The sequence below is a fragment of the Meriones unguiculatus genome, chromosome 3 (assembly GCF_030254825.1).
Source record: "Meriones unguiculatus strain TT.TT164.6M chromosome 3, Bangor_MerUng_6.1, whole genome shotgun sequence".
NCBI lineage: Eukaryota > Metazoa > Chordata > Mammalia > Rodentia > Muridae > Meriones > Meriones unguiculatus.
Genome location: NC_083351.1, coordinates 126,463,632 through 126,488,920, shown reverse-complemented (window position 1 = coordinate 126,488,920; position 25,289 = coordinate 126,463,632). Strand labels below are relative to the sequence as shown.

Genomic DNA, 25,289 nt, shown 5'->3' with positions numbered 1-25,289 from the left:
TCTAGTTATAAACAACACACACCTAAAACTGTCTTCACCAAAAAGAACACAATCAGAATTACCCACCTGACTTCAGAATCCTTGCAGAGATGTCATAATCAAAGCCTCATGAGATCATCATTAAGCACAGACATACAGACTGATCGCACAGAACAGAGAAGCAGAAATAAATCTGTACGTCTTCAGCTAACTGATACTCAGCAGAGGGGCAAAGAACACCTATTGGAGAGAAGACAGTATTTTTGATAAAGGGAAAACTGGATGTCCTCCTGGAAATAAATGAGACTAGATGTCTCTCGTTCTGAACAAAAGTCAACTCAACATGGATTAAAGCCTTCATTGTGAGCTTGAAACTGAAAGCACTGAAGTGCTTCATAGTTTTCACACGGGCAAGGATTTTTTGGAATCCCACCTACCACCCACTGCACTACAAAAAAGTGAAAATGCCCAAAGGTGTAGTAAAACATTTTTATAGAGTAAAATAAATGAATGAAAGAACCTGTACAAATTCAGCTAATACTTGCAAACTATATATCTGATGAGAAATTAATGTACAAGTTGGGTGTGATGGCATACTTTATTCCCAGTCCTCGGGAGGCAGAGGCATATGGACCTTTGAGTTTGAGGCCAACCTGGTTGGTCTACAGAGTGAGTTTCAGAATAGCTAGGGTAATACAGAGAAACCCTGTCTCAAAAAGAATATATATATTTATAAACCATATTTATATTTATATGTATAATATATATTTTATAAATATGTATGTATTGTATATTATGAATATATATTATATATGTATATTATATTTACACACTATAGGATTAAAACAGAAATAGGCACAAATACACTTCTTAGGACAAAAAGGCAGTCAGTCAAATATAAATTAGAGTAATTGTGAGCAATAGCTTACAATAACTAGAATACTTGTCAAAATGCCCTGTGTAACAAATGCTGGCAAGGATGGAAACAGGAAATCCTTGCACATTTTTGGTTGAAATGCAAACTGCTCTAGCTACTGAAGAAAGAAGCAAGGAACAGTCTCAGAAAAGCAAAATTAAACTAACCATATGACCCAGCAGTCCCATCACTTAAGATAGAGATAAAGGAAGTGAAATGGTTATGTCAAAGATGCGTGCTGCCTCTTGTGAACAGTAGTACTAGTCACAGCAGCCAAGACGTGCAAACAAGTACATAGTTGATGAAGAAATGGATAGAGAATATGTGGTATGTATACACATACTAACTGTGTAGCCAGGGCTACACAGAGTAACCCTGTAGGCCACTCCACCCATCCCCCCCCAAAAAAAAAAGGAATGGTAGGACCAGATAATAAGTTCATAGACTAGAGGAATATCTAAGACTGCAAGTGGAAAACGGGTCAAAAGACTGAGGTGGGTTTCAGCTTGTTTTTATCTCAGAATTAAATGCTTTAAGTTTGTTCAGAAGGTAGTACTGTATGAATGAGGGTATTGAGGAATCATGAAGCAGAGCCCCTCCCCTTGATCTTCCTAAAGTTAGAACCTGTGATAAAATACCAGGAAGTCCACGACATCTAGCCAATAAGAGCACAGGGGTAAACAGCAGAGAAACTGGATTTCAAGCATCAGGGGGACTTCGATATAAAATCCACGCTATTGTCCTTGTTGGACAGAGAAAGCCCATGAGGCCTTAATCCTACACAAAGAACTCCAAGCAACTAAGGATTGCTGAGATCTGGAGAAATCTTCTACCCTAGGGAGAGCACACCGAATGGTTGTTATCTGATAACAAATGATTGATCCTGAAAAAAAAGAAAAATATATATATATATACACACACACACACTGTGTGTGTGTGTGTGTGTGTAGCAATTAATGAAAAATAGAGGACGGACATGAATTTGAAGGTGAGTGGGGAGGACTATATGAGAGGGGTATAAGGGAAGGAGAAAATGATAAAATTATAGTCTCAAAAATATAAAAGAAATTCTAAAAAAAAAAAAAAAAAAAACAAAAACTGAGTTGTCAGTGCCAAAGTCTGGACTTTAGGATTCAAGAAGTGCTAACAGTCACAAACACTTAAAAATAGCCATGTTCATAGCAGCATTATTCATAATTGCCAGAATCTGTAAACAACCCAGATGTACCTCAACCAGAGAATAAATACAGAAATTGTGGTATATTTACACAATGGACTACTACTCAGCAATTAAAAACAAGGAAATCATGAAATTTGCAGGCAAATGGTGGGAACTAGAAAAGGTCATCCTGAGTGAGGTAACCCAGAAGTAGAAAGACACATGATATATATTCACTTATAAGTGGATATCAGATATATAGGATAAACATACTAAAATCTGTACATCTAAAGCTAAGCAAGAAGGAGGACCCTGGGTAAGATGTTCAATCCCCATTCAGAAAGGCAAAGGTGATATACATCGGTAGAGGGAGAAAACGGAACAGGACAGAAGTCTACCACAGAGGGCTCTGAAAGGCTCTACCCAGCAGTCATGTTCTTGTTTAAAACATTATCCCTGTGATTCAGCACATTTCACAAGTGACATTTTACAGTAAGAGCACAAAGTACATCTTTAGAAACCAGTGCACTATTTTTAAACCTCAGTTACCTAGAGTAAGGAATATTTAATGAAAATCATTGAAATCTTTAAAAGTAGGATGCAGTTCCAACAAGGTAAAGGGTTAGGACTTGTCACTGGTTGAAGATAAGGCTGAGCTAAATTCGTTTATTAATTTTCAGAAATATGTCAGCTACAGAAAGTGTTACTTTTTTACTGTTATTTATACAGAAGTACTTTGCCTTTACTCCCTAGGTTAATTCATCAAGTGAGCCTAAAATAACCATTTATCTTACATATGATTATTTTCATTGGGACTGAGGAAAGCAACATTGTTTTAAATGATATCTTTGATTCCAAAATATTTTCCTAATAGTTTTATTTTTAAAATTGTTGGAAATTTTAAGTAGAGTGATTATAGGCTTAGCAAATATTAGTTAGGGTTATCGTTGCTGTGATAAAACAGCATGGGGAGAAAAAGGGTTATTTTTGGCCCATACTTGTACATCATTGTTCATCATCAAATTAAGTCAGGACAGGAACTCAAACATGGCAGTAGCTGATGCAGAGGCCTTGGATATTGCCTTGTTCCTCATGGCTTGGTCAGCCTGCTTTCTTAAAGAACCCAGCATCACCAGCCCAGGGATGGCACCATCCACAATGGGCTGGGCCTTCCTGCACCAAGCACTAATTATGAAAACTGCCTCACAGCCCAGTCTTATGGAGGAATTTTTTTAAATTGAGGTTCTCTCCTCTCAGATGATTTTAGTTTCTATCAAGTTAACATAAAACTGTCAAGGGCACAGACATGATGGAAATAGTAATCTTATAAGCTCTTGGGGGTGGAATAAAATGTAGTGCAAAGTTTATTTTGTGGGAACCGTGGTTGGATGACGTTGAACATCCTTTCTTCCACATTGGTATTATGAAGAAGGAAAACAGGCCAGCTTTTAGGTCTTTCTTTCGAGCTGAGCTTCTGTCTTTCCTGTCTAACTCACTTGCAGAATACTTAGCTAATTTTCATTGTGAATAGTGCCAAGCTTGTGTTTTTTTGTAGGATGTCTGATGTTCCTGTGAAAAGATGACCATCAATTTTCTATTTGTTTTCACCTTCTTTTGTTCCTGGAAAACTTGTTTCATGTTTTATTTGTTCTTGGTGTGTTTGTCACCACACATGCACATGTGTGCCAGCGTGCATGTGCCACAGGGCCCACTGAAGATCAGAGGGCAGGTGGTTGGAGTCAGTTTCTTCCTTTCACCCTGTGGGGCCTGGAGGTGAACTTGAGTAATAAGGTTTAGCAGTGTGTACCTTTTTGAACCATCTAACTGGTTCATGTCCAGGATGTTATTTTCTTTTAAACCAAAAAAGCATTTTAGCTTATGTGTTTGCTTGACTGTAAAAATTGTACTGTAGGGGCCATAGCAATGCTTGGAGAGAAGAACAAGAAAGAAAAATTAAAATAGGAAGAAATCTCAAGTAACTTTATGCTTTTAATTGCATAAAATTACTGTTGGATAAGGCATTCAGATAGAGGTAGAACAAATGGGAGAGGAGAGAAGATACGGTGTGTTCACTTTTTATACATATTTGCTTGAATTTTATTCATGAACATGTTCCTACAGTGTTTTGTTAGGAAAATCAGCTTTTTAGATCATAACAGGTTCTTTTGTTTGAATACTCAACTGAGCAATTTAGAATTGCTTTGAAAATCTTCCTGAAGAGAGATTGTTGCAAATGGGCAAAGAATTCTTTTAAAGTGTGCAGTACTAGTGCAAGAATGGAACTTTAATCCAAACGCTTTTTTTCTTCAGACCTTGAAGATATTCCATATTCTGATTGGTGTGAGCAAACAATCCACAATCCCTTAGAAGTTGTTCCCTCTAAGTTCTCGGGGATTTCTGGATGCAGTGATGGTGCGTCTCAAGAAGGTTCTGCTAGTAGCACAAAAAGCACCGAGCTGTTACTGGGTGAGTCTTGAAGTTCAGTTTCCTGCATCCTTAATAAAACTTTCTTTAGGTGGGTATTAGACATATAATATAGGATAAACATACTAAAATCTATACACCTAAAGAAGCTAAGCAAGGAGGAGGACCCTGGGTAAGATGATCAATCCTCATGCAGGAAGGCAAAGGGGGGTGGACATCAGAAGAGAGAAAAACAGGGAACAGGACAGGAGCCTACCACAAAGGGCCGTTGAAAGGCTCTACCCAGCAAGGTAGCAAAGCAGATGCTGAGACTCATAACCAAACTTTGGGCAGAGTGCAGGGAATCTTATAAAAGAAGAGGGAGATAGGAAGTCCTGGAGGGGATAGGAGCTCCACAAGGAGAGCAACAGATCAAAGAATTCTGGGCCCAGGGGTCTTTCCTGAGACTGATACTCGAGCCAAGGACCATGCATGGAGATAACTAGAACCCCTAGAACCGTTCCCTGCACAGATGTAGCCATGGCAGCTCAGTGTCCAAGTGGGTTCCCTAGTAATGGGAACAGGGACTGTCTCTGACATGAAGTCATGGCTACGTCTGATGGGAGAGCAGCCTCACCAGGCCACAGAGGGAAACAAGGCAGCCAGTCCTGATGAGACCTGATAGGCTAGGGTCAGATGGAAGAGGAGGAGGACCTCCCCTATCAGCGGACTTGGGCAGGGCCTTGGGAGGAGATGAGGGAGGGAGGATGGGATTGGGAGGTGATGAGGGAGGCAGCGATAGTGGGGATACAGAGTCAATAAACTATAATTTATAAAAATATAAATAAAATTTTTAAAAATGAAAAACTGTCTTCAGTTGATTTTGCTATTGGAGTTATCTGGGAACTATGCAGGTCAGGGTTAGTGGAGGCATTTAGCAGACTCTTTAAATATTGCACCTGTCAGCCATTCACTGGCTCGCTCTCAGTGTTCTGCTTCTATTAGAACTTTGCTCCAAAGTCATTGGCAGATAATATGCAGTTGATTCCAATGTAGTCATTTACGGAGTTTGAAAACAAATTCCATGAACTCGAATCATTCTACATTGTAATACAATAAATGACCTCACACTGACCTCTTCATTCCAGGTGTTAAAACCATTCCAGATGATACACCAATGTGCCGTATTCTGCTTCGTAAAGAAGTGCTGAGATTAGTCGTCAACTTGAGTAGTTCAGTTTCTACCAAGTGTCACGAAACAGGGCTTTTGACGTGAGTAACTGCATGAAGGTTGTCCACTTGTTCTACTCTGTAGGTTGCAGGAAGATACTGGCGCTGCTTGGAGTTGCCCTAGTTACAGGCTGCCTTCCCACCTGTGGGCAGGGCTTACAGGTGCTCCTCTCTGGTACCTCAGTCTGTAGAGGAGATTGAAGGCTAAAGTGAGTGAGAATTCACTCACACTTTCAAACAAATCTGTAAAAATGAAAAACTATTTAAAAGCAGGGCCATTCTTGTTTCTTTTTTGTTTTGGTAAAACTTGGGATTTTTAAATAAATAACTTATTATTTATAGAACCTATAAAATATTTTTAAAAGTTCTAAATTCCAGTTCTCGAAATAATTATTGGTAGCTATAACTTTTTAGATTTTTCAGTGGAAATAAGGAAGTCTTAAGACCAAATGCTTGGTAAGCAAGCTTAAGAAATAAACTGGTGGAATTTCCTAATTATTTTTCTCTTTTTCTTCTTTAAAGAAAAATTGTAGGGTTTTTTTTTTTTTTTCTAAGTCAAAGCAGCCTGATAAGTGAAAATTTTGAGCAAATTGTCTTTATTTGCACTACTAAAAGTAGTGGTTTTCAGAAGAAGTAGACTTTTGTATGCTGGCTGTGTGGGCCAGTGCTGCAGGAATGAGCCTTCCACTCAGCCTCCCACCTGTGTGGCTACTCACAGAGAGATACAGACCTCAGAGATAACAAATCACTTCAAATGCACTTCAAATGCCTTACAATTTGATGTGAGCATATTTGCAGGTGGGTTAGTCTAATAAATTCACAATTTAAGATTTTGATGATCTTTGAAAAGTAAAAACTTGGAATATACAAAGTGTGAAATAGAAACACTTTGTAATAAACCAGGTATGATTTCATAAGCCTGTAGTCCTGGCACTTTGAGGTAGAGGCAGAAGGATCTGGAGTTCTTGCAGCACATGAAGGCATAATCAAGGCTTACGTGGGCTACATGAAACCCTGTGAAAAAAGGAGGAAGCGAGACAGATTGACTGACTGACTGTTTATATTAGTAAGCCATCACTCCTAACATTCCATCTAATCAATATGTGGAGAGAAAAAAATTATCAGAAAGTGTCAATAAATGGAGGATTAAATGAATATATTATGTTATAATTTTTTTCAAACATACGTTTCTCTTTTCATTTTAGCATTAAAGAGAAGTATCCTCAAACATTTGATGACATATGCCTTTATTCTGAAGTTTCTCTTTTGTTGTCACACTGCACGTTTAGACTTCAATGCCGGAGGTTCATACAAGAGTTATTTCAGGATGTCCAGTTTTTACAAGTAAGTAAGACTATTTCTGAAATTTCTCTCCCAGAATTATTCTGTATTTCAAGTAAGTTGTGAGAGTATATCTATCTATAATGTATTCCATGTTTATTTTTAAAAAATAACAATTTATCACTTATTTCTAGATGCATGAAGAAGCAGAGGCTGTGTTGGCAATTCCACCAAAACAACCTGTTGTTGATGAATCTACCGAATCCTGACCTCATATTTATAGTGTTTATATCTAGATTCTATATCTCCATAGTCATGGATTTCTTAAAAGCCTCACAAAACACTGACTGGCTGGCAGCAAGGAAGGAGTATCTTCTGACACTGTCCCAGCAGTAATTGGTACAGAACAGCTGGGACTGCTGACATCCCTAGCCAAGCCAACTTCTCTCCCCTGTTGGGCCCTTCTCAGGGTTCATCATTCATTACTACGGTTGTAATTCAGTTACCATCATATGCAAGAGCCAAGCACTGAATACCTACATAGGTTTTCTATTTTTTTATTTTAAAAGCATAATGGCAGTGGAACAAAAACAAGACATGAAGAAGCACCCTTCACGCAGTTATTTCTGAATGCATTTTAATCAAGGGTAAATACAAAAGATGCCTTGTTTGTTAACTAATTTGTGGAAACCAGGAGTCACTGTCTCTGAGGCTGCATCCTGTTCTCCCACGGGCTGTGCTGTAACTGCTGGTATCAGAGGGACACGTTGGCCTTTCCACATTTCCTTAATGTTTGTAACACTACTTCAGAGGTATATAACCTCAAAGCAAAAGAAGAGCCTCAATATTTGGAACTTAAGTTATTTTATGTTGCTAGACTGCATAAAAATGCTTATTTGTTCTCCATCTCTTCAGGTTTGTTGCAGTGTGTTGCTAAAGGCTGTTTGTACCAATTAAGGTTTTTCACTACAGTTGTTGATTAAAATAGTTTATTTGAAATACTTCCCATGTCTAGGATGTATACATATGCCCAGTGGATTTCCAACCTCATCAGCTTGTCTCATCACTTTAAACGGATTGAGCAAGCATTAGTAGTCTGGACTCGGAGCAAAGGAGAGCATTAAATGATACTTCTCATCTCTCAAGGAAAAGACAAGTTTGCCTGCATTTTACACATTCCATGAATAAAGAAGAGCCATATTTCCTTCTAAAAAGTCATTTAAGACTCATTATTAAGATTAAAAATTGTGGTGAAAAGCCTTAATTACAAAGTTTTAAAGCACCAATAATTTAATTTTTGTTCATGTTCTTGTTTTGCACAAAATAATTGCAGTTATAAATGAGTTAATGAATACAGTCATTGCCTTTATCACATTTGTGAAGTTGATGAAGGCAAGGTTTTTTTCTGTCTGTCTAGTTTGTGTATGTATAAAGATACTTGGAAGTCTTTACAGGAATTAAACATATATGCAAATTTGTACATAAAGTAGCATGAACATCATTATTAGAATGCTTATACGTGAAAGGGTTATCTTTTTTGAAATCATAAATACAGAGCAAAAACATCCAGCTGGACTGACTAGGACCCTTTTGTAATTCCTTTGTGTAGCCCATTTTGACAACTACACATCAGCTTTAACACCATCATATACATTGGTCTGTATTTTCCCATGTTGTATACCCTTTTTGTAATGGGCTTGTTTGCAAGATTGCTGTAAAATACCCTGTGAACTAGGAAACAACTCACGGAGATTTCTCTTTTCATTTATTGGCACTGAAAGTTCCCACTGGGATGAAGCATTTCATCTCCCTTCCTGACGCCTCTTCGACTGCACTTCAGCAAGTTGTTCTTACATGCACTGTGTAGCAACTTCATGATAACAGAGCAGACAAGGGCTCAAGCTGCTGCTCACGTTACAACACAGTTCTTCTCATTTTCTCAGACCATCCAGTGAGGGGACAACCTTCTTTTTACCTTCATCACTGAACCCAAGTGTTTATTTAAATGTCAACAGTACTTCTAAGAGCAATGCCTGTCACCTTGGTCTTTGGTCTTGGATAATAAAATTGCCTTTCCAGAGAACCAAATGTCAGTGATACTAGACCAAATAGTGGTTACAATTCCAAAGGAAGTAACGTAGTCTTATTCATAATGGGATTAACATTGTAGACATTCATTTTAAACACTACCTCAGTTAACAGAGTATAAAATCTGTGGTTTCGTCCCTCAAAAGTTAATGATAACCATTCTTGTTTGTTTTTCATCACACAATACTATCCCTGTCCTTGCGCACCTGAGTCAGCCATCCTGAAATTAAGGCTGTGCCTAATGTCCTAAGCAAGTGTTGTGTTTTGTTTTGTTTAGACTTTTGACTGTTACTTTGAAAGATGTGTGTATGTGTCATCATATCTGCCTATAGCACTTATTTTGGAAAGATACCAGAGCTTTGTGATTGTCAGTATATTGGGGAAATTTGTCTTTTCTTCAGTTTATAGTGCTATTGGTTTAACTATGGTTTCACCAACAGGTGTAATACATTTTCTTTAAGTACTTGTATAAAAGTAGACTTTTATGATGAAAACTACATGCAGTGCCAAGTGATTAGCATAGATGTTTAAGACTATTAAATTATAGCAGAAAAGGTTATGAATGATGTCAATGGTAATAGAAATCATTGAGAAAATTGTCTATAAATAATACATATTACCAAAATAATGTCAATACTGTAGTTTTTCAAGAGTTTAGAATTAACCTTAGGCATATAAATTTGTACTATTGTTAATTATTTAATAATTTGGAGGAGTTTGAACAGTTAAGCTGGTTGTAAGCTGTGAATTTCTAATTGTAAATTGTCATTTTTAATTGAGGTTTTGTTTTTTTTTCAAGAACGGATTTCAGCTTCACATACTAAGTAAATACTGACAAATAAGAAAATGAGAAATTTAGTATTTATAAGAAAATAGGCTCTAAAATTTCTCATACTTTTATTTTCTGTTTGTGTTTAGGGTATATTGGAGGAGGAATGTGTTTCTCCTGACTTAAGTGTTTCTAATAAAGAGTAAGGGTAGAGACATCCTAAGACAGTGATACCACAAGGCTGTTAGGAAGTGCGTGCATTGTTGCTGTGGCGATTTATCCAAGTCACTGGGGCCTATGTCCTCAGTAGTGTTCCACTCGCATCCAGAGCTTGCAATGTTTAGTTAAAGCCGAATTCCATGTCACCATGGCCATGTGTTCAAAATGGGATATCAGTGTTTATTTAGATCTGTCTAGTGCTATTTATATACATTTTTATTTCTTTCCTTTCAGAGGATGCCTTTTTATCCCCCATATCAAAGCACAGATCATTAAGCAATAAGAAACAAAATTGTCTGTCATTCAAATTACAATTGCAGTTATTCTTGTGTGATGAGAGTAAGGTGCTAATTCTGTGTGAGAAGAACTTGTGACCACTTTGAAAATGTATTTTTGGAAGGATGGTTTTTTTCCTCTCCTACTTTTACTTCCACTTTGTCTCAAACTCACTCACAATCCATGAAAGAAAATCATTTGAGAGACTTCTAAGAAGAGCTGCTTGCAATGAACATTGCAGATTTTCCCAAGTGTGTGTTGGGAAAGGTCCCACTTTCTCCTTACTAACTAAGCCTGTTGTTCCCATCTTAACTTGGAGAGTGTCACTGCACTGAGTCTCACTTCCAGGCCTACCAGTGACCTTGAGGGCAGTGCTCATGAAGGACACACAAGTCTGCGCATGTCTTCCCAGGAGCCCTTTTCTTTTAATTCCAGGTCCCCAGGGGGGTTACTTCTATACATTTGTATGACTCACAGAGTGTGGGATTTCTCCCCTTTGGAGTATTTTTATAGTTAGGTGGATAACTCTGCCACAGATGCATGAATTGCACATTTTGACTCTATAAGATACTTAGTATGAAAAATTAATTTATGCCAAAAAAGGAAACATACCTTACAATTTTCCCACTTAACTAGGTTGATCCAGCACAAAATGCAAAGTCTTGGGGCAGAGCGGGAGTGGTGAAAATTTTTGATGTATGATTGTTGAAAAATGTTCCATTACTGGCCTGTCAGAAACCCTAAAGATGCATTGTGAAACAAATGATGTAAATTAAATTAGCTTTGAAAAGTGGTAAGGGATCTTAAAGAGAATCTCAGACTTAATGATCTCTGCCACATGATCTTTTTTATTTAGTAATACGCTGCTACATTTTTTGGAGGTTCTGGTGTTTGTAGGTCACTGAACAGACATTGAAATCTGATTTATATTATATAACTGTAACATAGAAAGAAAAAGTATTTATATATTTTCCTTAAGAATATTTCATTGAGTTGTGTATAATTTAAATAAGATTTGTCCCCAAATGGTTTTGCTCACCTTGATTTTTGTTGTTGTGGTTGTATTGTTTTTGTATAATGTGTACAGTTTATGTTAAGGGCATTAAAGCCTCCTGACGCATAATCTTATCAAAGGGATTCATTGTTAATAAAATGTACTTAAAATTCTTAAACTTGTGATGTTGGCTTGATTTGAGAACTTAATGTGTGTGTTACTCCACCTTGACTTGAATCACCTGATACTGATGTTGACAGGTGTGTTTCCAGTAAATGGCTTTTTGATCCTACAGATGGTGATGGACGACTTGTACCATGAAAAAGGGCTTCTCCCAATTTTAAAATAATTGTACTTCCCTGGCATTCTTCAGAACTTAATGTAACATACTTAACTCAATAAAGCTCAGATCATTATTGTGAAGAATTTGGAACTAGCAATGTCTTTAGCTAGAACATCTCTCTGAGTAGTAGGGCAGTGGATGTGAGTGGTATGGTGCTCAGGAGTCGGCACACTGGCCCAGCAGATTCTGCCACACCACAGGCAAAGAGCCAACCGAGAACTTCAGTGTGAAAGCCAAGGTCTCTTAAAAGCTGCTAAAGTCTGTTTCCCCACCTTACACAAAGTTGTTGAGGGTATTTGGACTGTGTACACCTGTGTGTTCGTGTCATTGTTCTCACCTTATATGTTACCACTAGTCTAGTTAGCACCCAAATGAAAAACGTGCCTAATATTATCATAGTTGATTAGGAAAATGATACTCTTTATTTTTAAGGCTTTAACCATATAAAAATATTCAAAGAGCACTGGCTCTTCTTTCGGAGGATGCGGGTTCAATTCCCAGCACCCACATGGTGGTTCATAACCATCTGTAATGTTAGTTCCCTCTTCTGGCCCCTACGCATCAGCTGTGCAATCAAGTACAGACATGGCTGGTTGTGGACTTTAAGATAAAGTTCCTTAGGGCAAGTCCACTCTTTGTTGTCCAGATTATCAGCAGTCCAGTCCAAAATTCAACACCAAACAGCAGCATGGTTTCAGCAGAAACAGCAAGACTCCACCAAATCTGAGTCGGCGGGCGGGAGTCACAAGATGCAATTGGATTGTTAAAAGTTCTCTGCTCTAGAGCCAGAGCATTTCTCTCCAAGTGAAGTGCAGAAAAACAAAGACCAACAAAGGGATGTGCACCTTACAAAGAGCAGCAAAGCAAAAGCTCCTCCCTGTCCTTGGGCCTCTATTTATCTGAGTCCTCTCAAGGCTGTTTTTTCCAGCTGGCAAAACCACGCCCTTCTTACAGGACAGCTTCCAGCCAAACATCAAGTACTCATGTGTCTGTTGTCACCTTACCAAGATAATGTGCCCTCTTCTGAGTTTGTTTTCAACTGAGAATGAACTAAAGACATTTCACTACACTTTGTTTAAAAGTTAAGATCTTTCACTTCTCTGGTTGGATCTATTTTAAGAAGAATTTTTAAAAGCTAGTTGTGAATGAGTTTTTTCTGATTTTTTCTACAAGTTCATTATTGGAATATAGAAAGGCTGCTGGATTTTTAGATGTTTTGTATGCTGCAACTTGTTGAATGTATTTATTGGATCTATTATTTTTTGTGGAGTCTTTAGGGATAGCTATAAGAAACTTCAAGAAATTAAATCATCTAGTCAATAAAGGGGCTGAGTAGACACTTTTAAAGGAGGAAAAAAAAAAATCCTGAAAAGAGTGTGCAACCACCTTACCCGTCAGTGCAAGGCAAATTAAAAGCTTTGAATCCCAGCTCAACCTAGGTGAATCCATGTTTGTAGCAGCTTTATTCATAATAGCCAGAATCGGGAAACAACCCAGATGTCCCTCAAGCAGAGAATGAATACAGAAATTGTCGTACATTTATACAATGGAATACTACTCAACAATTAAAAACAAGGAAATCACGAAATTTGCAGGCAAATGATCATCCTGAGTTAAGTATCCCAGAAGCAGAAAGACACACATGGTATATACTCACTTATAAGTGGATAATAGACCTATAAGATAAAACAGCATAAACATACTAAACTCTGTACACCTAAAGAAGCTAAACGAAGGAAGACACAGGGTAAGATCAATCCTTACTTAGAAAGACAAATAGGATGGACATTGGAAGTAGGAGAAAACGAGAAACAGGATAGGAGCCTACCATAGAGGGCCTCTGAAAGACTACATAGCAGTATAGCAAAGCAGATGCTGAGACTCATAACCAAACTTTGGGCAGAGTGCAGGGAATCATATGAAAGAAGAGAGAATAGGAGCTCTACAAGGACCAAATATATCTGGGCACAGGGGTTTGTCTGAGACTGATTAGGGACCATGCATGGTTATAACCTAGAACCCCTGCTTGGATGTAGCCTATGGCAGCTCAGTATCCAAGTGGGTACCCTAGTAAGGGGAACAGGAACTGTGACATGAACTCTATGGTTACCTCCTTGACCTCCCCAGCTCCCTGTGGGAGGAGCAGCCTCACTAGGCCACAGAGGAGGACATTGTAGCCAGTCCTGGTGAGACCTGATAAGCTAGGATCAGATGGAAGGGGAGGAAGACCTCCCCTATAAGTGGACTTAGAGAGGGGCAAGGAGGAAATGAAGGAGGAGGGTGGGATTGGGAGGGAATGAGAGGGGGCTACAGCTGAGACACAAAGTAAATAAATTAATATAAAAATATTAAAAAAAAAGAAAACATGTTGGTGGGGGTGTGGGGAAAGAGGAGCCTTTTGCACTCTATAGGAACTATGGCTGTCAGTGTGGTGGTTCCTGAAACTGAAAATAGACCTGCCCTGTGACTCTTAAATCAGCACAGCACAGAGATACTTGCATATCCATGTTCATAGCTGCTCTGTTTGTAATAGCTAAGCTATGGGACTAGCCTAAAGAACCATCAACAGATGGATAAAGAAAATGTGACATGTTCACGTTGCAATTTATTCAACTCTAAAGACATTTGCAGGAAAATGGATGGAACTGGGAGGCTATTATGTTACAGGAAATAAGCCAGACTCAGCAGAGTATATCACCTGGCCTCTCAGAGTCTAGTTTGAATTCTGTTCCTGTTGGAGGTTCCTGTTAGGAAGGGGACTGTGAGAGGGAAGGAAGAACCCTTAGAGTGTGGTATGTATTTGAACATCTAGGAACTGCTGAAATATGGGATTCCACAGTGCTGAAAAGACCCTTTTTAGGTTGAAAAGTTCACTTTACATTTTTGTAAAATTCAATAACTGAGAAGTTTTCATTCTGTTAAGGGAATTAAAACAATATGATCATGAAATGTTTTAATTTGAACTTTATTGAAACAGCAAAAAATAATGTTTTGTGGATTATTTTTTAAACAAAATTGAAATGAAACAGTATTTACTAATGAATGTCACTAACTGGGTGCAAGTTTCCAGTGAGAAATACATTGACAGAAAAACTTAAACCGGCTATTTGCAATACTGACCAACAACTTCTCCCAACTTGACTATTTAAGATACTGTCTGGTCCTAGGTTAGGTCATAGCCATGGTTTCTAGCAAAGGCTTGCTTAGATGTAAAGAAAAGATTGGACAGCTTGAACTGAACACTCACAATTGCTGTTACTACAATCTGAGGCCACATGCCCTGTGGATATCGCTACAGTGTTGGAAACAGCCATATGAGTGCACAGTCATCGCTCCCATCACACTTAAAGCAAACAAGACAAAAGACACACTTCTTCACCTTATTTTGCAATGTGACAAGCATTAGAGGAAGAAACTAATATACTGAGCACCTGTACATGTTTGCCTGTTGAATAGACTCGTTCTTCCTTGGCGCCTTCCAGGAACTGATGACAGGAGCTATGCTGCCACCAAGATCTCTGGAAGTTCAGGCCTTATCTGAAAGTGTATGCAGTGGTTATTTTTGCATGCTGTGCCCTAATACTTGATGCATTTAAGTGCTATGGAAATTATTAATACTCTATAAGGAATAACAGAAAAAGTCTATGGGTTTGGTACAGACATTATTTTCTGCATATCTTCTTTCTGAAGTTGGTTGAATCTTAATGTGAAACCCACAGATAGGACCAAGTGTATTTTGTTAAAAGACGTGCTTTGGGGCCAACACAAAACTAACTTCTCACTCCTGGAACATTTTAAAGTTAAAGCTATATTATAACCAATACTGAGGCTTTAGGATTTTAGCATGACAGGAATGTAAATGAGATAGAATTCCCTTGAACCTTACAAGAGTTCAAAGATAAGTATGTGGAACTAGGTCATTTAGATACAGCCTTGGGGGGGCATTATATGTGAAAGGAATCACTGAATGAAATGCCCCCCCCTTCTTTTTAAATTCTGAGCTATTCAAAAACTAAGGAAGAAGATTGAAGTCTTGTAGACTCCAAGTCTGGAGCTCTTGGCAATCTCGTTTTACTGCAGCAAGCTAGACAGCAAGAGACCTATGAAGATTCTTCTTTCCCATTTGGACATCTTAAACTGTTAGGTTCAGTGTAGACACCAAGACAGTTATTTTTACTTTATCAGTGACTACAAATTCTCATTTCAAGGTAAGGCCAAAATCTAGTTTGTAACCTCCTCCACTAAATGTGATAAATCTACACAATAAAAGTGACAAATCTCTTGTGGCACTCATCAAAAATCTGATCCAGTTGCTTTACTCTTAATATTCTAAGCTTGAGGTTAAATTTACATGAAGATGTTTTCTCACTGCAAACCAAAATCCTAGGACCACAGTAGGTAGGGTCTGTGAAATGGCTGGTGCATACCCTTTGTCAGGGTCAGGGTTACTGTGATAAGGGTGAACCTGGAACAAATAACAAGGTCAGCATGCTCCACGATCCTGCTATTTCGGGGCAAATGCCAGATTGTTCGGTTCTGGTCTTTAGTCTGTCAGTCCGTAGTGATTGTTCATAAATCAGTGCTGCAGATAATGAGTGCTCCTGGAATAAAGGGCCTGGGCATGTAGTGTTGGCATGGTACCAGCTACATCCCCAAAAGGGCCTGTAGTGGATGAACTAAGTCGATGCTAGTTGGTGTTTACTGTTCATCTTGGCCTAAAAGGATCGTTGAGGTCAGGCTGTTATTCTCCTTCAGGGAAGGTGGTATGAGGCTCCCTGGGACTGCCATTTGCCTTTTATACTGTGAACAGTGCACTGGCAAAGATGGATTTGTGGCAAGCCTGTCCTTGTCTCCGCATATGGGCGAAGCCAGCTGGGACACATAAATCAAGCTGGTTTCTTCAGTTGGGCTTTCAACCAGGGACTTGATGTAGTCTTTCTCTAATACATTCAGTAACTTGTCAGGTGTGGCCAACAGTCCAAGTTGATGTGGTGTGTCTTTTAGGGGTTCTGGAATGAGGCCATGGGAAACAGAATCGAAAGCTGTCTGATCATAAGTAAAATTCTCAAAAAAGACGCAGGGCACAGGGCCAGAGGAATCCTTTTCTGGAGGCATGGAGGGAGTCTTAGTGGGTGCATCCTCTGTGTGTAGTTTCCCAGAGTCTACACACTGTGTCTTGCTTCCTTCTGCCTTGTTTATAACTTCAAGGATGTCTGGAATACAGTCTTTGACACTCATTATTAAGTGAGGGCTCTTCTGCAAAGGAATCAAACATATGGAACATAAATGAGATCTTCCCATTCCTTCCTGGCCATGTGTGAACTTGAAGGTTGTGACAAAGGCCAGATAGGAGTTTGTTTCTGACTCCCAGTGGGATAAAGCCTTCCCATTGCACCACTGACTTTTCTAGTAGCCCGCAATGAATAACATGCAATCACATCTGTTTGTTTGGCTAAGGCTTGTTTGTATCAAAACCAGGGCTTCACTCATGCTAGGCAAGCATTCTGCCACTGAGCTGTACCCTAATCCAGCCAATTGCTTGTCTCATGACTATGTTTGTGCTTTTAATTTATCTTTTCCTGAAGAGGTATAAGAAAGCTTGAGCAATATAGCCTCAAACCAAGATTAGTCCTTTTCTGTCTGGTCGGTCTGTCTGTCTGTCTCTCTATCACATATGTGCGCACACACACACACACACACACACACACACTTTGGATTTTTTTGAAGGGGACTCTCACTATGTAGCCTGGAAGGCATTACAACTAACTATATAGACCAGACTGGGCTCAGACTCAACAGAGAGCCACTTAACCCTTTGTGTCTCAAAGGTAGGGATTGCAGGCATGTACCACCATGCCCGGCTGGATTAGTCCTTCACAGGTATGTTCCACATACAACATCCTCACATTTACCTTGGATTTTATCAGTGACAGGATGCTGCTCTTGTATGGATTTGGAATGTCAGGAAAGCATGTCTCCTTCACCCTAGAAGAACAAATAACAATAAGTGAAAAATAAGACTGAATGCACAATTCCATGTAATGGTTAAAAGTGAGAGCTCTCAAGTATCTTCTATGAAGCAAATGTAACTCTTTCTTGCTTTAATTACCCCATAGTATACATAAACATAACTATAGTACTTACTGTATTATGGTAGGCATTCCAAAGTTCATTCTATATAAACATACTATGGCTATGGAGCGACTTTTGAAATGGTTCTTTTTCCCTTCTACTGACCCAGAAGATAAAATTGTCAACTAAATTACATTTGCTTACACTTTGATCTTTTCCTTTCCATCATTCTTTCCCCATATTATTCCATATCATTTCTGTCATATGGTTTGTTTCTAACTCTTGAATAAAGGCTTCCTCTCCACTTACCACTGGCTTTTCCAGTAGCACAGAGTGATGAGGAGCAAGACGCAGAAGGTCATGGGCAATATGATCTGCAGCAGCATGAAGGCTAAAGAAGAAAGAAGAAAGGAATCTTTTTCACACATGCATTGGCCTCCTTAAAGAAATAAAAGGTTATAAGGGTGAAGAATTTTCTTTGTTTACTGCTCGCTCTCTCTCTCTCTCTCTCTCTCTCTATATATATATATATATATATACACATATATAGCCAAGACTCAATATGAGCTTTTTTTAAATAAGTTTAATTCTGAAAAAAAAACACTTTTTCACAAAATAGATCTTATTTATCATATTTATACAAATTTAATTGGGTGGAACTTCTAGGGAAAATTTAATCTGAGTACTGCCTGAGTAGAAAGAGAAAACAGCAACCAAGCTAGGTATGGCAATGCATACCTGCAACACTCCAAACACACAGGAGGTAGAGCAGAAGCAGCAGGTGTTCAAGGACATCCTCCATTACATAGAGAGTTCAAGGCCAGACTGGGCTATATGAGACACCAGCCATTGCAGGGAGCACTTTGCTATCAGTCAACAAACACTCTGTAGTTCAAACTCATCAAGTCTAATAGAATCGATCATGACTACCCAGCTCCTCACGCCCTACCCTAGCTATGTGGTAGGTGGGAGTATTTTCCTGCCTCTTGCCTGAGGGCTTGACCACATGCCTTAGTTTGGCTCACAGCTATGGTCTAGGTAAGGGCTTTAAATAGACTTACATAGTCATCCTCTTCCTTTATCAACCATGAAAAGAACATACCCATTGTATTCCTGCCCTTCAACCTGAGCACAGATGACTTTACAGGAGATACCCCTGAGCCAGACCCAAGCCCAGAGGTCAGTGTGGCCCAGTCATCCAAGCCATGATGGGACCCCCTGATCAAAAAACAAATACCTCTCCACCACTGAGATTGCTTATTATACATTAAAAACTAGCTAGGCCCAGAAGTGTCTGGACTTTTGACATTATAACAGCATTGTCGCCAATAAAGTTCACACTCCGGAACTGTGCAATGGAATCACCAAATTTTACGTTGGGCCACATTCGGAATTGTCCTGGGGTACATGTGACCAGTGGGCTGCAGCCTGGACATGAAGACGAGCCTTCTACTTAGCCTTACATAACTTACCTCTGTACCTCCTATAATAATTCTGCTTTATTTCCCAAATGTGTCAAACACTACTATTTGTAAAATACTCTCCTTGTTCCCATTGCTTGTAATTCAGTGAACCAACCACTCAGCTGTGTGTAAACAGTCTCCTAAATAAAGACTTGGAAAGCTCTGAGGACAATGTGCATGAACATATGGTCCTGCTCTATCTGTGTGCTTCTCTTTCCTTCCTCACTCCTCACCCAGTAACTTCCTGGACTAGAAAAAAAAAAAAGAGCTTGTTTTAGGGGACAGTGGGTACTGCATGGGGCTAGAGTTTTGGAAGGGAGCCTGCCCTTCCATTCTCACCAGTGTGCAGAGAATACTTGCTCTCAAGAGAGTGCTGCAAATCAGTTTTAAAATTTGGTAAAATTATGGATTCAGATACATTTTATTGAATGCTAAAGAGAGGATGAATACCCATTATCACAAATGTTTGGAGCCAGAGGTTTTTAGGATTTCGGATTGCTTTGGATTGAGGAATATTTGCGTGTTCATAGTGACACGTATGAAGAAAGTCTAATTACAAAATTCATACAAGATTCATCTGCACTGTATAGAATGAAGGTAATTTTGTGCAGTGCATTCAGTGTGCCCATCTGTTTGATTTCAACTACCTTCAGGACAGTTTTAAAAACAAACTTTCAAAATATAACCTACTTCTCTACTGAGGACTAAAAAGTTAATCACGGGTGCTCCTTGGCTAGGAAAGGACTACATCCTGACAAACTCCAAGATCTATGCCCTGCAGGACGGTGTATCCCGCACACCTAGCCTGCCAACAGCCCTGCAACATGGCAGCCACTGCGGACTGCCACAGACTCCCCTCAGGGTGGCTGGCTGTCGGCGCTGCGGCTGGGGCCAGCATCCCATAGTTCAACAGGCAGGGTAAAGATCAAAATGCAAAGAACATCTTCTGGGTATGTCCTGCTCTCATATCTTATCACTCCAAAGGAATCTTAAGTTGAACCATCATTTGGGAGAGAGCCATCTGAACCCAGCTTGTAACATCGACATAGTTCAAATGTCGAGAAGCAGAAATAGAAATGGTAGTAAGGACCAGCACTCCGGAGACTGCTGTCCAGACTTCCTGAGCTCTCCATCTCGTGATGTCTATTTGCTAACATTGGTCTCTGTTCAAAGTAAAAGCACCAACTCACAAAGAAAGGGACCCGCTGTTAAAAAGCACAACTACACTGAGCTTCTATAAGCATTGCATCTTTTGGTATTTTTATTGGTTTATCATACCAGTCTCCTCCTAGCAAATGCAAGCATTTCCCATTCCCGATTAACAAGGTCTGAGGTATAGTTAGCAGGGTCACATGACATTCTGTTTAAAAAATGTACAAAGTGTCTGTCAGAGAAGTTGCAAGGAATTGAAATACCTTCTTTTCCTTTCTTTCTTTTCTCTCTCTCTCTCTCTCTTTTTTTTTTTGTTTTTGATTTTTTTAGTCAGGGTTTTTCTGTGTAGCCTTGGCTGTCCTGGACTCCTTTTGTAGACCAGGCTGGCATGGAACTCACAGAGATCTGCTTGCCTCTGCCTCCCCGAGTGCTGGGATTACAGGCGAGCACCACTACACCCGGCTGAAATACTTTCTTATTAGCAACAATATAACTGATAATGGCAAAGTCATAAGGTTTACTGCAAGGATTAATGAAATCTTGAAAATATATAGTTACCATTTTATGTACATGTATGTGCATATGTATTCACACAAAATAAGTTCAAAAGGTGGAAGAAAAATAATACAGAAATAAATTTAAAATGGAAGTGGGGGGGACAGGGAGGAGAGGGGGAGGGGGCACCCTTGGGATGTAAAGTATATAAACTGAAAAAAAGAAAAAGAAAAAAAAAGACTCACTCTAAGAGTTGGTCATGGTAATGCATGCCTGCAGTTCCAACACTGGGGAGGTGAAGGCAGAAGAAGCATGAGTTCAAGTTCATCCTCAGATATGTAGCCTGGGCTACATGACACCCCATCTCAAAAAAGAAATTATCTCCCCATCCAGTGAAATTACTTCAAAGTGACAAGAGTGCTCAAATAATGTAAACCATTGGCTCAAATCCTGCTCTGATTTGAATTCTCGACATGGGCGTGGAGGCATCTCTCAGGCACCACTACCGTCTGCCGCTGAAGCTGGCTGTGACTTTGGCATCATTTACGGTGCTCCAGGACAACCATTTATCTAGTATGACTGTCCCTTTCCAACAGCTCAGATTTCAGTGACTAGATGCTGCGTGGAGGAAGCTGGGACTTCCAGCGGGAGCCTACTTCTTTTTCAAAGACAAGTGTCTTTAAGGTTTCTTTACCCTTCTGTGAATTCGCCAATGGAAACCCCACCCTCAACACACTTGTAAAATGCTGCAAATCTTACTGTCACCTGTGGTGCAGCAAGGGCTGGCCTCCAGTTGCCTCCTGCAAGACTTCCTTGATCATGTAGGGACCACTCAAAACTGGGTCTGATTACATCAGAAAAGATTTTCAGAATGGGCCAGTTGAGGCTGAATTGAACCTTATCTAGCAATCTTATTATAGGTTTTAAGAATTAGGATTAAGGAGGGGCAAGATGGCGGCGCCGGGAGGACTCTCATTCTGAGCAGCAGCACAGCAGGATCAGCACAGCGAACAGCAATCAGAACTCTCGGCCATAAAACACAGTCATTGTGTTTCCCAGGTGAGAGGATACCCCACGGTGGGGGATTCAATCAGCTTTTAACTCACCTGGCTAAACCGCGGAAGAGATCCCGGTTCCGCCAGACGCTTGGCTGCTGGCCGCCAGCCCCAGCCCCAGCCCAGAGCCACAAGCCAGTGTCTCTGGTCACGGTCCCAGACTGAACCTTGGGCACCACACTATCAGAGACTGGAATTTTCAGTCGAGAGATAACCCCAGGGTACAGGAAACGATTGGGACTGGCCTTAGGTCACCCAGACATCCCCTGGAAAAGACTCGGGCGGGTTCCACGGGCACCCCAGGAGCCAGCCCGGAGCCAGAGCCGGGGACCCAGGTTCCGGCACTGAGCCCTGCCTGCCTGCGCGCCTGATTTGCCGCCAGAGATAGAAACGGTGGGTCTGATCTCAGAGCACTCAGCTCACCCCCAACCTGAAAAGGTCCCCGGAAAATTACCCAGCTTAGGGAGCCACTCAGACTCCCAAAAGCCACAAAGGCAGACACAGGCAGTTTCTGTGCACCAGACAGCTGGCAGAGACTGAGCCGCCATCACATAGCTGTGCTCCAGGCACAGGCAAATTTCTGTGGCCAGCCAGCTGGCGGACACTGAGCAGTGTGCACCAGGGCAAAAAAGGACACTAGGAGTCCGTGTCTCCAGAGAATCCACGGGGAAGGAAGGAAACTGTACTGATCTAAATCACCCAATCCTTCCCTAGAAAAAGTCTAGTAGTCTAGTGGGGCCGAGGCGCCAGCACTCAGCTGTGCTCCAGACACAAGCACAAACAGTTGAGGCGCGCCTGATGTCCAACTGGGTCACAGCAGCTGATCATTAAATTTGCAACAAGAAACCCAGAAACAGGGCAGCTGCCCTCAGGACTTCCCTGGGTGAGAGGAGAACCCTCTCGACTAACAAAGACCACAGTTACCACTCAGGTCTATATCCCTGAGGTGAGCAACTCCTGAAAAAACACCAGCCATCCAGGGACTATACCCAAAAAGCTGAGAAGACATCCTTCAGGAAAATCCAGCTTTCTGCAAAGGGGATTCTCTCCACCACAGGATCCCCAGGAACCACCAGAAAATAACCCCAAACTCCTAAGATAACACAATGGGTAGAGGCCAGCGTAAAAGCTCAAGCAACAAAAGACAGAGCAATATGGCATCTCCAGAACCCAGTTACCCAGGGGCAAGTAGCCCTGGACACCCCACCATAACTGAAATCCAAGAAGATGACCTAACAAGTATGCTCATGAAGATGATAACAGAGGAAACAAATAAGATTCGTAAAGACATAGAGGAAGATAAACTCAAACAGAATATTGCCATCCGTAAAGAAATAGAGGAAGCTGCAGCCAAACAGTTTATGGCCTTTAGAAAGGAAATGCTTAAAACACTGAATGAAATGAAAGAAACAGAGTTGAAGGAACTAAAAGAAAAACAGGAAAGTACAATCAGATAGGTGAAGGAAGTAAACAAAACAACTCAAGACCTGAAGATAGAATTGGAAAAATTAAAGAAAACACAAATGGAAGAAATAATGGAAAGGAAGAATCTAGGGAAGAAAACAGGAACTACAGAGGTAAGCATAACCAACAGACTACAAGAGATGGAAGAAAGAATCTCAGGTGTAGAAGATACAATGGAAGAAATCGATGTATCTGTCAAAGAAAATGTTAAATCTGAAAAATTCCTGACACAGACCGTCCAAGAAATGCAAGACAATATGAAAAGACAAAACCTAAGAATAATAGGTATAGAGGAAAAAGAAGACTCCCTTCTCCAAGGCCCAGAAAATATTTTCAACAAAATCATTGAAGAAAATTTCCCCAAGCTAAAGGAGAGGCCAATTAGAATACATGAGGCCTACAGAACACCCAGCAAATTTGACCAGAAAAGAAAATCCTCCCGCCACATAATAATCAAAACAGTAAGTATACAGAACAAAGAAAAAATACTAAAAGCTGCAAGGGAAAAAGGCCAAGTAACATATAATGGCAAACCCATTAGAATCACACCTGACTTTTCAACAGAGACTATGAAAGCCAGAAGGGCCTGGACAGATATCATGCAGACCCTAAGAGAACACAGATGTCAGCCCAGGCTACTATACCCAGCAAAACTCTCAGTCCTCATAGATGGAGAAAACAAGATATTCAATGACAAAAACAAATTTCAACAATACCTACAAACAAATCCAGCATTACAGAAGACACTGGAAGGGAAAATACAACCCAAGAAAGCTAGCTACATTCAAGAAAACACAGGAAATAAATAACCTCACTTCAGTAAAACAAAAAGCAACCAAGCACACAACCTGATGACCACAGCCAACATCAAAATCAAGAGATCTAACAGCCACTGGTCATTAATCTCTCTCAACATCAATGGACTCAACTCTCCAATAAAAAGACACAGATTAACAGAATGGATACGTAAACAAAACCCAGCAATCTGTTGCATACAAGAAACACACCTAAGACACAAAGATAGACATTACCTGAGGGTAAAGGGTTGGAAGACGACTTTCCAAGCAAACGGACCCAAGAAGCAAGCAGGAGTAGCCATTCTAATATCTGATAAAATAGACTTTCAACCAAAATTAATCAAAAGAGATGGGGAAGGACACTTCATACTCATCAAGGGAAAATTCCACCAGGAAGACATCACAATCCTGAACATCTATGCCCCAAATACAAGGGCACCCACATTTGTGAAAGAAACATTGATAAAATTTAAAGCACATATAGATCCACACACATTAATAGTGGGAGACTTCAACACCCCACTCTCAACAAAGGACAGGTCAACCAAACAGAAATTAAACAAAGAAACAATGTCTCTGACAGAGGTCATGAATCAAATGGACCTAACAGACATTTACAGAACTTTACACCCAAACACAAAAGAATTTACCTTCTTCTCAGCACCTCATGGAACCTTCTCCAAAATAGACCACATAGTGGGTCACAAAGCGAGCCTCAACAGATACAAGAAGATTGAAATAATCCCATGTATCTTGTCTGATCACCATGGAATAAAGCTGGACCTCAACAATAACAGAAATAACAAAAAGCCTACACACACATGGAAACTGAACAACTTGTTACTAAATGACAGCTGGGTCAGGGAAGAAATAAAGAAAGAAATTAAAGTCTTTCTAGAAATCAATGAAAATGAAGACACAACATACCCGAACTTGTGGGACACAATGAAAGCAGTGCTAAGAGGAAAGTTCATAGCACTAAGTGCTTTCAAGAAGAAATTCGAGACAGCTCATTCAAGCACCCTAATGGCTCACTTAAAAACCCTAGAAAAAAGAAGAAGCAGACACACCAAGAAGGAGTAGACGGCTGGAAATAATCAAACTCAGGGCTGAAATCAATCAATTGGAAACAAA

The 25,289-nt window shown here is 40.0% G+C and overlaps 2 protein-coding genes across 13 annotated transcripts in view; one reads left to right on the top strand and one right to left on the bottom strand.

Moving 5' to 3' along the window:
- Rictor (RPTOR independent companion of MTOR complex 2) overlaps positions 1-11,492 on the top strand; it is a 116,300-nt gene extending 104,808 nt beyond the window's left edge. For all 6 annotated transcript variants that reach the window (XM_021660781.2, XM_021660784.2, XM_021660782.2 and 3 more), the window contains 4 exons: positions 4,365-4,520; positions 5,606-5,729; positions 6,893-7,031; positions 7,163-11,492. In XM_021660781.2, the coding sequence (XP_021516456.1) occupies positions 4,365-4,520; positions 5,606-5,729; positions 6,893-7,031; positions 7,163-7,237 (494 nt within the window). In that variant the 3' untranslated portion in view covers positions 7,238-11,492. The remainder of the gene's footprint in view (positions 1-4,364; positions 4,521-5,605; positions 5,730-6,892; positions 7,032-7,162) is intronic.
- Positions 11,493-14,606: 3,114 nt separating this feature from the next.
- Positions 14,607-25,289, bottom strand: part of Osmr (oncostatin M receptor) — a 73,432-nt gene continuing 62,749 nt past the window's right edge. For 6 of the 7 annotated variants that reach the window (XM_060380507.1, XM_060380505.1, XM_060380506.1 and 3 more), the window contains 3 exons: positions 18,039-18,120; positions 17,570-17,642; positions 14,607-16,913 (listed from right to left, as the gene is read on the bottom strand). In XM_060380507.1, the coding sequence (XP_060236490.1) occupies positions 16,356-16,913; positions 17,570-17,642; positions 18,039-18,120 (713 nt within the window). In that variant the 3' untranslated portion in view covers positions 14,607-16,355. Of the gene's footprint in view, positions 16,914-17,569; positions 17,643-18,038; positions 18,121-21,604; positions 21,684-25,289 lie in introns of all 7 variants that reach the window. The other variant, XM_060380511.1, reaches the window with a different exon arrangement.